A 14,345-nucleotide genomic window follows, 5' to 3' on the forward strand; every position below is an offset into this window, starting at 1 on the left:
ACCAGTTCTAAGCAAAGAAGGGAAAGCAGAAAGGTGGAAGGAGTATATAGAGGTTTTATACAAGGGTGATGTACTTGAGGACAATATTATGGAAATGGAAGAGGATGTAGATGAAGATGAAATGGGAGATATGATATTGCGTGAAGAGTTTGACAGGCACTGAAAGACCTGAGACGAAACAAGGCCCCCGGAGTAGACAACATTCCATTAGAACTACTGACAGCCTTGGGAGAGCCAGTCCTGACAAAACTCTACTATCTGGTGAGCAAGATGTATGAGACAGGCGAAATTCCCTCAGACTTCAAGAAGAATATAATAATTCCAATCCCAAAGAAAGCAGGTGTTGACAGATGTGAAAATTACCGAACTATCAGTTTAATAAGTCACACGAATTCTTTACAGACAAATGGAAAAACTTATTGAAGCCGACCTCAGGGAAGATCAGTTTGGATTCCATAGAAATACTGGAACATGTGAGGCAATATTGACCTTACGACTTATCTTAGAAGAAAGATTAAGGAAAGGCAAACCTACGTTTCTAGCATTTGTAGACTTAGAGAAAGCTTTTGACAATGTTGATTGGAATACTCTCTTTCAAATTATGATGGTGGCAGGGGTAAAATACAGGGAGCTAAAGGCTATTCACAATTTGTACAGAAAGCAGATGGCAGTTATAAGAGTTGAGGGACATGAAAGGGAAGCAGTGGTTGGGAAGGGAGTGAGACAGGATTGTAGCCTCTCCCTGATGTTATTCAATCTGTACATTGAGCAAGCAATAACGAAAAAAAAAAGAAAAATTCTGAGTAGGTATTAAAATCCATGGAGAAGAAATAAAAACTTTGAGGTTCGCCGATGACATTGTAATTCTGTCAGAGACAGCAAAGGACTTGGAAGAGCAGTTGAATGGAATGGACAGTGTCTTGAAAGGAGGGTATAAGATGATCATCAACAAAAGCAAAACGAGGATAATGGAATGTAGTCGAATTAAATCAGGTGATGCTGAGGGAATTAGATTAGGAAATGAGACACTTAAAGTAGTAAAGGAGTTTTGCTATTTGGGGAGCAAAATAACTGATGATGGTTGAAGTAGAGAGGATATAAAATGTAGACTGGCAATGGCAAGGAAAGCGTTTCTGAAGAAGAGAAATTTGTTAACATCGAGTATAGATTTAAATGTCAGGAAGTCGTTTCTGGAAGTATTTGTATGGAGTGTAGCCATGTATGGAAGTGAAACGTGGATGATAAATAGTTTAGACAAGAAGAGAATAGAAGCTTTTGAAATGTGGTGCTACAGAAGAATGCTGAAGATTAGATGGGTAAATCACATAACTAATGAGGAGGTATTGAATAGGATTGGGGAGAAGAGATGTTTGTGGCACAACTTGACTAGAAGAAGGGATCGGTTGGTAGGACATCTTCTGAGACATTGGGGGATCACCAATTTAGTATTGGAGGGCAGTGTGGAGGGTAAAAATCATAGAGGGAGACCAAGAGATGAATACACTAAGCAGATTCAGAAGGATATGGGCTGCAGTAGGTAATGGGAGATGAAGAAGCTTGCACAGGATAGAGTAGCATGGAGAGCTGCATCAAACCAGTCTCAGGACTGAAGACCACAACAACAAACATTAAGAACAGACAGAAAATTTGTGGAGCTTTCTTTCAGACAGTCCTATATTATAGATAACTATATCATCTCCAAAGAGTCTGAGGCTATTATTAATGTTGTTTACTCATTGATATACATCATGAACAGCAAGGGCCCCAATTCACTTGTAGGGGAATGCATGAAGTTATTTCTGTGTCCATGAATATCTCCCCATTCTAGATGACATACTGTGTCAATACAGTCACAAATTTTGCTTGATAACCTGTATGTTCTTTCTTTGGCTAATACGCATTGGTGTAGTACTGAACTGAATGCTTTTTGGTAGTTAAGAAATGCTGCACCTATCAGACTGCCTGAATCCCTGGTCTTCAGGATGTCACATGAGATATGTGTGCATGAGTTTTACATGATCAATGTTTTCAGAATCAAAGCTGATTGGCATGGAGCATATTATTTTATTAAAGATACCTTATTATGCTTGAGCTCAGAATATGTTCTAAGATTCTACAATAAACAGATTGTAAAATATTGTACAGTAGTTGTATGGATCACTTCTGCTACCTTTCTTGCAGTCAGGTGTGACCTGTGCTTTCTTTCAACTACTGGGAACAGTTTTCTGTTTGAGGAATCTATCATATATTATGGTCAAAAGAGGGGCTAACTCAGTTGCAAATCATACATAGTTACTGATATGGAATCCATTGAGCCTAGAGCTTTGTTCAGTTTTAGCAATGTTACTGGTTTTTCAACACCGTAGACACTACTATCTCTTTTAATCATCTTTGCATCTGTGTAAGAATCATACTGGGTGACTTTAATTTGCACCTTTCTGAGAAGTGCCGTCTTGGTTGACCACCTTAATCAACTAAATCTCACCTGCCTTAACACTGGAGCACCCATGTTCCTTTCTGACTCCATGCACATCTATTCCCATTCACACCTCTCCTTCTGCCCTGCCCAGCTTTCATGTTGCCTTGAGTGGTCTATTCTCTCTGACACGTACTTAAGTGACTATTTTCTGTGTGCTATCCATTTGCTGACTCCTACCCCACCTGTGCAAACTTGAGTGGCAGCTTTCTAAGGCCAACTGGAGGCTTTACTCCTACCTGGCAACCTTTGACAAGAAACTTTCCCCAGTTTTGGTGACCAGGTAGAATAGCTTACAAACATCATCCTTACTGCCACAGAACATTCCTCACACATCGTTTTTACCATGCCATGTCCAAATCCTTTGGTGGACTGAAGCATGCCATGACACAATTCATGTGTTGAAATGTGCTCTCTGCATTTTTAACTGTCACCCTATGATGGCGAACTGCATTTGTTGTAAATAGTTGTGTGTGCAATGTTGTCATATTCTTTGGGATAGCAAAAAAGCTATCTGGATTTCCTTTAGTAGTTCATTTAACAGCCCCACTCTCTCCCGTCATGTGGGCTAACCTCTGACAGTTCTCTGAGACCAGGGTCCATTCCTCAATTTCCAGCCTGACTGCAGCAGATGCTGTGGTAGTGGACCCTATTGCTATCTCCAACACCTTGGATTGCTATTTTGCAGAGATTTCGAGCTCCACCTACTATCACCCTAACTTCCTCCATCAGAAACATTTGGAGGGGGCTGAGTTGATACCCTTGTCTTCTCACAATCATGAGTGCTACAATGCTGCTTTCACTATGAGGGAGCTAGATCGTGCTCTCACTTCATCCTGATCCTCTGCCCCAGGGCCATACAATGTTCAGATTCAGGTGTTGTGGGCAAGAACTTTGTCCTTCATGTGTACAATCATGTCTGGACAGAGGACACATTTCCCAGACACTGGCATGAAGCCACTATCATACCCCTACCTAAGCCCGGGAAGGACACACACCTTCCTTCTAGCTACTGCTCCATTTCTCTCACCAGCTTTGTTTGCAAGGTGATGGAATGTATGATTTATGCCCGTCAGGTATGGTGGCTAGAGTCCCACAATTTCTGGTATCATCCATACTCCCTACACATGGGGCTTCTGAGGCCACCTGCTACATTTCCTTCAGGAATTTTTAAAAGACAGAGTTTTCAAGGTATGTGTGGGTTCTGCCTTGTCAGACACCTTTATCCAGGAAAACAGTGTGCCTCAGGATTCTGTCTTGGGCATTCTCCACTTTGCTGTTGCCATTGGTCCTATTATGGCCTGTCTCCCACAGACATCTCTGGCTCCCTTTCTGTGGATGATTTTGTGATCTGTTGCAGTTCTTCATGGGCTTGTCTCCTTGAGCAACGTCTTCAGCATTGTATCAATTGTCTTTACTCATGGAGCAATTGCTTTCACTGTTCCACTGACAAAACTGTTTGTATGAATTTCTGGCAGCACAATGGATTTCTTCCACCATCTTTACATCTTGGGCCTGTCGCTCTTCCACTCCTTGAAACCACAAAATTCCAGGGGCTCATTGGGGCCCATGCTCGATAGGAAACTTTCTTGGTCCTCCCGTGTGTCTTACCTGGCTGCCCACTATACCCAATCCCTCTATGGCCAATGTGTCCTTAGTGGCACTTCCTCGGGAGTGGATCAGACCACGCTCCTCCATTTGTAGAGATTCCTTGTCCATTCCAGACTAGACTATGGATATTTCATTTATGCATCTGCATGTCCTCCCATCTTGCGCCATCTCAATACAATCCACCATCGTGGCTTCCATTTGGCCACTGGTGCCTTTTACACTAGCCTGGTTGAGAGCCTGTCTGCAGTAGCTGCCAAACTACTGCTGTCATACCAACAAGATGTCCTAATTGGCAGATACACATGTTGTTTGTCTGCCATGCCTGGCCACCATCTATGCCTGCTTCTTTGACGACTCCTTTGATCGCCAGTATGGGGTGCGTCCCTCTTCTCTGTTACCTGATGGAGTTTGCTTTCAGCTACTGCTCCGGCAGCTTAACTTTGTGCTATTTGCCACTCTCCCGATGGGTGTTAACCCTTCACCACCTTGGCTGTGTGTCGTGGCCTGTGTTCCCCTTGGGCTTCATTCACTCACTAAGGCCAGTACTCCAGACTCGATCTATCACTGTAAGTTTCAAGACCATCGCACAGACTTTCGCAATAGTAGCTTTGTGTACATTGATGGCTCTTGGACTGACCATGGTGTTGGGTGTACCTTTGTCACTGTCAGTGATGATTTTTGGTATCTGCTTCTGGAACACTGCTTAGTCTTTTCAGTGGAGCTCTTTGCCCTACATAAGGCCTCACAGTACAGCTGGTGACACAGACTTTTCAATTGTGTCATTTGCTCTGACTCTTGCAGTGCCCTTCAGAGTCTCTTTCTGCTGTACACCATCCATTTCTTAATACAATGGGTCCAGGAAAGCTTTCTCTTGCTCACTCTTCATGAAGCCACTGTGATGTGGATCCATGGTAACATTGGTCTGACAGGAAACGAGGTGACTACCACTGCCGCCATGGCTGCAGTCCTCATACCTCAGTCCACTAGGTCTTCCATTCTCTCCAATTATCTCTGTGTTGCCGTCTGTCAGCATGTGGTGTCACTTTGGCATCACCACTGGTCTTCCCTTCATGGGAACAAGCTCTGGGGAATTACACCTCTCCCAGCACCTTGGCTGACCTCCTCTCGGCCCACTCAGCATGCAGAGATCATTTTGGCTAGGTTGCACATTGGACACTGCCGTTTTAGCCATCACCATATGTTAAGTGGTGAACCCCCACCACTTTGTGCTTATTGTCGTCAACCTCTGACAGTTTGCCATTTCCTGATGGAATGCCCATTTTTTAACCACTTGCATCCTAATTTATTTTTTCCAACTGAGTTAAGAACATACGTGCTGTCGACTGCATTTTACTTCTTATACATTGTGGCAATATGGTGAAGGACATTTACTCTTTAGTTCTGGACCTCTGTTGTCTGTATGGTGTATTTTATGGACCTTTCTCCAAGAGGAAGGCCCTGTTTTTAGCTGTCTTTCCTTCCATCAATTGTGCTTTACATGTAGCTACTTCTACTCCTTTTCTGTCTTTGTGTTCTATGGTTCCGATATGGAGGCATATAACCCTAGTTGTTTTTGCACCCTAAAACAAAACAAACAAAAGTTCTCCTAAGTTTCTCCCCATATTCCTATCCAGAGAAAAATGTTTTGAGTTGTTCTTGAGATATGACACTATTCTCTCTCTATCTAGTTTACTGAACATATCACTCTAATTACTGTTTTTAAAGCAATGGAAAATCCAGGCTGGAATAATGACAATATTATGAAAAGAATAGTTGATACTCATCATGTAATGGAGATGCTGGGTTGCGGACCACACACACACACACACACACACACACACACACACACACACACACACACACACAACCACATGAATTGGGTTTCGCGCGCGATTTTGTGTGTGTGTGTGTGTGTGTGTGTGTGTGTGTGTGTGTGTGTGTGTGTGTTATGATGAAGGCCTCTTTGGCCGAAAGCTTTGTTTGACAGTATTTTTGTTGTCTGACAGTATCTAGCAGCTACCATTTTTATAATATTGTAGCTACTGGTTTTAGTTGCGGACATCCTCAAACAGATCAACTTTATTTGTTGCCATTAAATGTAATACTTTGTTCCCTGATTGGCCTTCCAACCTACCTGTTCCAGGTGGTTCCCAGAGAAAGTGTTTAGCATTGTTTCTCAGGATGTCTTGTCATGTTCACCACTTACAAAACTACAACTATCTCAATCAAGTATTGGATTATTAAAGTCTCCTCCATTCATGATACGAAGGGCATTCAATAAGTAATGCAACAATTTTTTCTGAAAGCAGATTAGTTTTATTCAGGATTCCAATACACCATATTATTCCCCACTCTTTTCGCTACAAAATCTATTTTTCAACATAATCTCTGTTCAGTGCGATGGACTTACATCACCATACTGGAAAGGCCTACGCCTGCACGGTACTACGTTACTGGTCACCATTGGGAGCCAACATATTGCTGCATCAATAACCTCATCATCATCCACATACATGCATGCAGTTCTGTACAGATGGTCCTTTGTTGCTCTTTATGATCTTCTGTTAGGCAGTGAAGAACCGTGTGGGCACACTCCTATGAGTACACCAAATGATGGATGAGTGTGTCAGCACTACCGACAGAGATGTCGCATTGCACAGTGAGGTGGTTGATTGTGATCTGTTAATCACCTTGAATGAGAGTGGCCACTCATTCCAACATGCAGGAGTCACAGCTGGGCGTGCCTGGCTGGCACATGGCAGATCGGACTGGTTTGCATGACCTTGTTGTGATGATGACGGGTGCCTTGCCCAATGACTCATTATGCTTTTGTTCATTGCCAGGTCCCCATAGACATTCTGCAAACACCTACAAGTATCTGAAATGCTATGATTTTCTGCTAGAAGAAACTCAATGACAGCTCTCTGCTTGGAACACATCTTCATTACAGGCACCATTTTGAAGGCTACATATGGTACCACCACCTATCAGAACTTCATGATACTGTAGGGGCTGAAATGGGAATATTTTATGTTCTCTCATAACAAATTCCTCTTTTTTTTCCAACTGAAATTGACCAAAACAGAAGTGTCACATTACTTATTGAATGCTTGTCATATTATTGGGAAACACACATACTAGCAAGCTTAACTTTCCTCTTAGGTTTTTGGCTACTTTTGGCATGAGTCTGTTGGTTAGTAAAAAATCAAATTATGTGTTTATGCCCACCCTTCACTCTGAGACTTACCAAAAAAATCTCACATGTAGCTTCTCTTTCTATTTAGTGGATCTGAGTTTCTTGTCTACTGTTCATTACTCCACCTCCATTTGACATTAGCCTATCTATTTAATACACACTTATATTTATCACAAAAATCTCATTGAAATTGTTTCTGGGATTTAACCAACTTTCTGTATGTACTATTATGTGAGCTCCACTGTGTTTTGGTAGTGCTTCAAACTCCAGCACTTTGTTGCGAGTTCTTTGGCTGCTAATCACTCGTATTTTATGAGTCTCATCTGTGAGGGTGTCAGTTTGGAACTTAAATTAATACTTTGAGGTCTCTTAAGCTATCAGACCCTTGTATACACTCCACACCAAGTCAACTACCTGAGTACTAGTTCCTAAGGCATGTTTTGAATATTGTTACAGATAATTAATACTTTGTATTTGTTTATATATTTCACAGCTCTTGAGATGAATGCTCCCATAAGAATCATCTATGTCCCATCACATCTTTTCCACATGCTGTTTGAGCTCTTCAAGAATTCAATGAGAGCAATCATGGAATTCCATGGAAATAGTGAAAACTATCCACCCATAGAGGTCAACATTGTGCTTGGGAGAGAAGATGTGTGTGTGAAGGTAATATATTCATCGTTGTGTAAAAGGAGAACTACAAGTGTTGGAAATGAATTTTCTTTAAATTTCTTTTAGTTGATTTTAATGTTTCATTTTTCATAGACTATGAAATTTATTTTACTGCTACAAAGTAGGTTACTATTCATCATCAGTTCTTTTTCTATTGCTTTAATCAATATAAGTAGAGATACATAATTATATAAATAGACACAGACAGACAATAGTTTTTGATCCAGATATGAAATAAGTAATGTTTGTGAAAAGTTGATGTGTATCTGTGCTTTTATGGACAAGGTGACAGATATAAATGACTGAAGAGATGAGCATTTTGGTTATTTAGAATAGTGTATTTTCTGACATAAATCTTTTTCAAAAGTTAGATATACTGTAACTCCAGATAGGATGATGGAAAAATGCCACAGGATATAATCTGATATATTGACCCTGTCTCTTACCATTTATCTCCTGTTTTTCCTCTGCTGACTGTAGAGACTGAATTGTGTGTAAGTTTCGAGGTGTCAGATGTAACTGAGAAACTGGAACATAAGTTAGCAATTAGGGTGAAGTTTCAATTTTGTAAATGCATACATACCAAGTAATAGTATTGTGTATACAGTTTTATACTGTTCTGTTTTGGAAGCAAAGTTAAAGATGTGTAGGTACACTGTGTATTTTATAATGGTGCTAAAAATGTTATTAAATCTGATGACTAGATTTAAAAATGAAAATAATGTTCTTGTGAAGTTGGCTTGCTTAGACATTAATGGTATTTTATAGTGTAGTTAATGGTTTGTACTCAGTTGCCATTGATAGGGGGTGGCACATTCTAACTGTCACAAAAGTGACTAAGAATTTACAATCCTTTGTAGGTCTCACATTGGTGGTGTTCTTGTGGATCAGCCAATATGTGGAACTGCAGTATGTGACCCTCACTTCAGCTATCCACTCCATAGAAAAAAAAACTTAAAAGGTGAGGGAGCAGAGGCAAACATGATTTATTAGTTAGGATCAGCAGTGCAATAAGATGGTTTGCTGATGAGTCTGTTGTCTACAGGAAAATATAATCACTAAATGATCATAAGGAAATGCAGGAAGATTTTGACAAAATTTTGGTCAGTGTGATGAATGGCAGTGTGGATAGATGCAAAACAATGTATATAACAAAACAAAAGGACGTGATAGTATCAAATTGGAAGATTAATGGTGAAAATCTTGAGCTTGTCACATTGTGTAATACTGGATAAGATATGGAAGGGAATGAACACGTAAAATTAGTATTGGGGAAAGTGAATGGGAGATCTGGATTTATTGGAAAGATTCAGGACAGTGCAGTGCATCTGTATAGAAAGTAGCATTAGAAGATGGTAGTGCAACCAAATTTACAATACTGTTCCAGCATTTAGCATCCACATGACAATAGACATCAAAAAAGTTCAGAAATGAACCAATAGGATCATAAGAGGATGGTATAATTCATATAAAAGTTAAGATAAATGCTTGAGGAATTAAATGGGAATCCTTGAATGAAAGATGGTGTAATTCTTGTGAAACTCTATTGCGAAAATTTTGAGAGCTGATGGCTGATCTCACATTCCTTGGCAATATGTTTTGTGCAACTATTCACAGAATGAAAGTAACATGTCTAATTTCTCCCCATTGGTGTACATGTCTGCATGCAAGGAATTTTTAAGCAGAAATGACCTGCCAATAGTTGATACTGTTCCTATTATTTCTGCAGTGCAGTTAAGACTTGATACAATGACATAGCCTGGCACAAGCATGTTTACAATGCAATAGCCAATTCCAGCTGACTTGTCTTTCTATTTTACAATATTTCTGAGAGTCTTTTGCAATGAACTTCAGCCTCAACATTAACAAGCATTATACCACTGTACTTACCTTTTCAAGCACTTTTGGAGGCTGTTAAAAAAATGTATCATTCTATTTAAAAAATCAGACTCAGTTCAATATCTCGATACAACAATTAAGGCTCTTTGCCAAATACCAAAGTACATCCCCTTTAGTGTAATATCATTTACCCAAAATCTTGTTTTGATATCTGAAACCCTTCACAAAATAAAAGGTGTGATATGTGTTACATGACTCACCCAGTATATTCAATTTTTGACAAAATAATTTAATTGGATAGATAAAAAATCTACTCACCTAGTGGTGGCAGAACACATACACAAAAGATGGTTGTAATTAGGCAAGCTTTCAGAGCCAGTAGCTCCTTCTTCAGGTAGAGGGATTCAAGGGGAAGGAAAAGGAGTGAAGGAAAAGAACCAGAGTGGTCTAGGAAATTGGGTAGACTGTGGGTCAGGGAGACTTACCACACAGGATGAGGAGGAAAGACTGATTGTTGGGGAGTGCATTGAATGAGATTTTAAAATGTGAGAGCTTAAAGGTGGAATACAGAGATTACTGCTTAAACATCATTCATGAGTTAATAAGAGTGAAAAGCTAAGTGCATTGTACATAACAGAGGTGGGAGGGGGTGGCAAAAAATACATGGACAAGTCAATGAAAGATGTAGAAACCTATAATGGAGTGAAGAAAAGAGGAGTTACTGTGAATAAATGCTGAGACAGAAGAAATTAACGTAAATTAAGGCCAGGTGGGTGGTGAGAACCAAGGACATGTTGTAGCAATTGGTTCCTACCTGTGGAGTTTTGAGAAACTAATGTCTGGGGGAAGAATCCAGATGGCACGTGTGGTGAAACAGGTGCCAAGGTCACGATTGTCATGTTGTAGCACATTCTCTGCAACAGGATATTGCGTGTTGCCAGTGTATACCCTCTGCCTATGCCCATTCATCCTAATTGATAATTTCATGGTAGTCATGCTGATGTAAAAGGCTGAACAGTGTTTACATAACAGCTGGTGTATGACGTGTGTCGTTTCACATGTGACTCCCCCTTTGGTAGTGTATGTTTTGCCAGTCACAGGGGCGTGTATGAAATGATGTGCGGCTGTGGCAGAGTGTATGTAGGCAAAATGGAAAGGATTGTTAAAGAATGTATTAAGGAACACTAATGCCACATGTGGCTGAAACAAAGTATGAAATTGGAAGTAGTGGATTTCATTAAGGTACATGTACTGGCTCAGGAAACCAACATTTATAGAAGAAAAGTCCAAGAAGTGATTGAAATGTCTAAGAACACATGTAACTTCAATAGACAGGGTGCCTATAGGCTTCTGGTATCATGGCTCCCTGCCATCAAGGAAGTGAATGTGCTGCCCCAGCATCCGAGCAGTACAAACAGCACCCTGGAAGCCACCTCTAAAGGCAATAATATTCCCCCTCTCCTGCTCTGCCTGTTTCCCTTCTAGCCAATGATGTGGGCCCACCAATAGCAGCAGGAGGAATTTTTAACCAATAAATCTTCTCCAGCATAAGTACAGGAAAAATCCATTTCTAATCATTGACTTTGGCCCATCAATGGTAGCTACAGGGAGTTTAGCCAATAGCCCCCTTCTGACATGCACACAGAAAAACTTATCTTAATATCCAGTGACAATGGCCCACCGATAGTAGACCAAGATTTTTACTCGGTAATACCACTCCTCCAGCACAAGTACAGGAAAACTCCCCTTTATAAGAGAAAGCAATACTGGTCTCTGACAGTGTTCAGTCTACAGTGGACACTACAAAATCCAGAAGAAGATGCCACCAGAGAGTTTGAAAGATCAGTTCTTTGAAGAAATATGATGCAGCCTAACATATAGATTATTTTGATTTCATTTTTTTATTTCTTACTTAATATGTGGTAGTTGTAAATGTTTGTTATGTGCATACTGCAGCCATCAAAAATTATTACAGGAAACATAAAACTATCTGTATTGTAAAGTATGAGTGTATGATTATGCACATGTGAAAAGCCAGGCCCAACAAAAAAGATGAAACATATAGGTTTGAGGTTTTAAAAAAGTCTTTGAGTAGATGACAATTTCCATCATTTTACCCTCTTCCATGCTGCAAAATCCCTCGACTTACACAAGCAGATGATGTCAGCTGATGTTGCTTCCTCCTGCTCACTAATGTACTGCAACACTGCCTCAGTCATCTTGAACCCTTCTGGATGTGGGATGAGATTTCTCCTCCCCTTTGGTTGCTCCCCCCTGCATCACCATTTCCACAATGTCATTGCCAGTTATTTACTTATCTTCATCATTTGTAACGCATTCCCTGACATCCTCAGCTTCGATGTCCTCACAGCCCAATACATTTTTGAGCAACAAAACAGTATCATTGTTTACATATTTTACTTCTGAGTCACACATGCATTTGAAGTGAAAATGTCCACTTTCATGGCCTAAAAGAATTTTCCTAGACCTTACAAGTGGTATCTTCAGAATCTCTTCCCATGATGTGGCCAGCCATCTTATGACATCTAGCAAGTAAGTCCTCTTCAGAATAGTTCTACAGCCTTCCTGTATTCAGCCATATATATTGCTAATATCAATGAACTGAGGAGATGGTGGTGATATATCTTCTTTAGCATTTAAAGGATGCCCTTCTCCATCAGCTGACAAAGAGCACCTACATTTGATAGTAAAAGTAAAGCTTTGATAACTCCATCTGTGACTACATCACTGCCAGGATGCAAAGGTGCATTACGAAGAAGCAGCAGAGCTTTCATCGGTGAACTGTTGTCTTTCAGATGTTTCTTTACAGCTGGTGAAAACTCGTTTGGGCACCAGGTTTTAAAGGTTTCTGAATTCGTCCATGCTTTCTTTTGATGAGTTGATATTTGAGACTTTTGAAAGCTCTAGTTTTCTGTGATTTTCCTACTAATGGAAGGCTAAGCTTGTGGTTGCCAGTTGTTTTACTGCAAGCCAGTATAGTAATTCATTCCTTACTTTTCTTTTATCTGGGTGCCGCAGCTTCCTTTTTTGAAGAAAATGTTTTTGTACGCATCATCTTGTAACTTAAATCACTTTCATTGCAACTGTATATCTATTCACCAGAAATTCCCTCCTTGTCAATTAAATGTGAAGTAGTGTCTTTAAACAATGGGCCAGCTTCCTTGTCAGCAGATCAAGCCTCTCCATTAATGGTAATCTGGCAAATACCAAATTGTTTTTACCACTGATCCAGCCATTAATCACTGGCTGAATATTCTCATTCTATTTGCTTCTGAAATTGCAACACTTTTTCCTGCAGTATCAGCCCTCTTAAATTTTTATGCCACAAAAATGAAGCTTCCTCAACTTCTTTATGCTTATCTTTCAGCATTGTCTTCCTTACTTTTATTCCATTTCCACTAGCTTGGGGAGCACACCAGTTTTCAATTTCTGTACAGTTTTTCTTCCAGTATCCAATTGCACTTTTCCTATCCGACTCCAAAGCAATAGTTTTGGCTGATAACCCAGAATCGAGTCGCAGTAAAGGCATGTAGTTTCAGATCCATAGTCACTCCAAGTTCTTTTCATTTATCACAATTTTCAAACAGTTAAATTGAAACATAAATGACCACACAAAACTACAGTTTAACACTGCATGCACTTTGGACATCTGATATGCAGCTGGAGAAACCATAAGGTACATACAATAAATTAATCCTCATTTTATCACAGAGAAGTATTATGATATTAATTAAGTAGACTGCATTAAGCAGGCTGATAGAATGGATGCCAGACAGTCATGAGCTGGGTAATTGAGGGCCTACTGTACATTGTGTGAAGATATAATCCCGTCAGGAAATGAAATAAAATCAGGATGTGATTTAGTGGAGCAGAAGACTGGTGGAACCAGAAAAGGATTAGTTGCTAGCTTTAAAAGTGAAAATGCGTATAGCATCTTTAGTAAATATTTTGTGTCCATTAGTTACAACATAGGCTTCAGTAAACAATTCTCTTGATTATCTGCAAAAAGTCTTTTATAAACAACAACCACTTTACAAAAATAAATAATAAAATCTTTAAAATCATAATGATAAAGTATCAACATAATCAATAAGAGAATCTTCTTGTGAGTTTATTAACATCTCAAACTTTTAGCATAATGAGTAATTTATCCCTGGAACCATTCAAGATCAGCTGAAAGATCCTGACGTCAAGTCTCTGTACAATGAAGTCAGGTAAAAAAAATTACAATCAAACTTTCACCAAATTTCACTTTTGTCAACATTCTCTAGAACTGCAATTTTTTTAATATACAACAAAGCAGATTCTTTTTTGTCTAACTAGAAACAACATATTGTCCAACGCGTATATTGGGTTTTTGAATCTTTTCTGATACTAAAAATGTGCTCTGAATGCCAAATACTATTTTGTCAGATGGTTAGGTGTTGATCACTGTATTTTAAGATTATCTGGTCATAATCATCATATACTGCTTATAAAGGCAGAAATATAACTGTGGCCAGTTATCTATCACTGTTGGATCATTTG

General features: G+C 39.6%; 1 protein-coding gene across 1 annotated transcript in view; it reads left to right on the forward strand.

Annotated features, from left to right (window-relative positions):
- Positions 1–14,345, forward strand: part of LOC126183183 (pyruvate dehydrogenase (acetyl-transferring) kinase, mitochondrial) — a 361,965-nt gene that overhangs the window by 330,574 nt on the left and 17,046 nt on the right. The window contains exon 5 of the mRNA XM_049924914.1: positions 7,777–7,952. Coding sequence (XP_049780871.1) covers positions 7,777–7,952 — 176 coding nt within the window. The remainder of the gene's footprint in view (positions 1–7,776; positions 7,953–14,345) is intronic.

This window comes from Schistocerca cancellata, chromosome 4, assembly GCF_023864275.1.
Source record: "Schistocerca cancellata isolate TAMUIC-IGC-003103 chromosome 4, iqSchCanc2.1, whole genome shotgun sequence".
In the NCBI taxonomy this organism is placed as follows: Eukaryota; Metazoa; Arthropoda; class Insecta; order Orthoptera; family Acrididae; genus Schistocerca; species Schistocerca cancellata.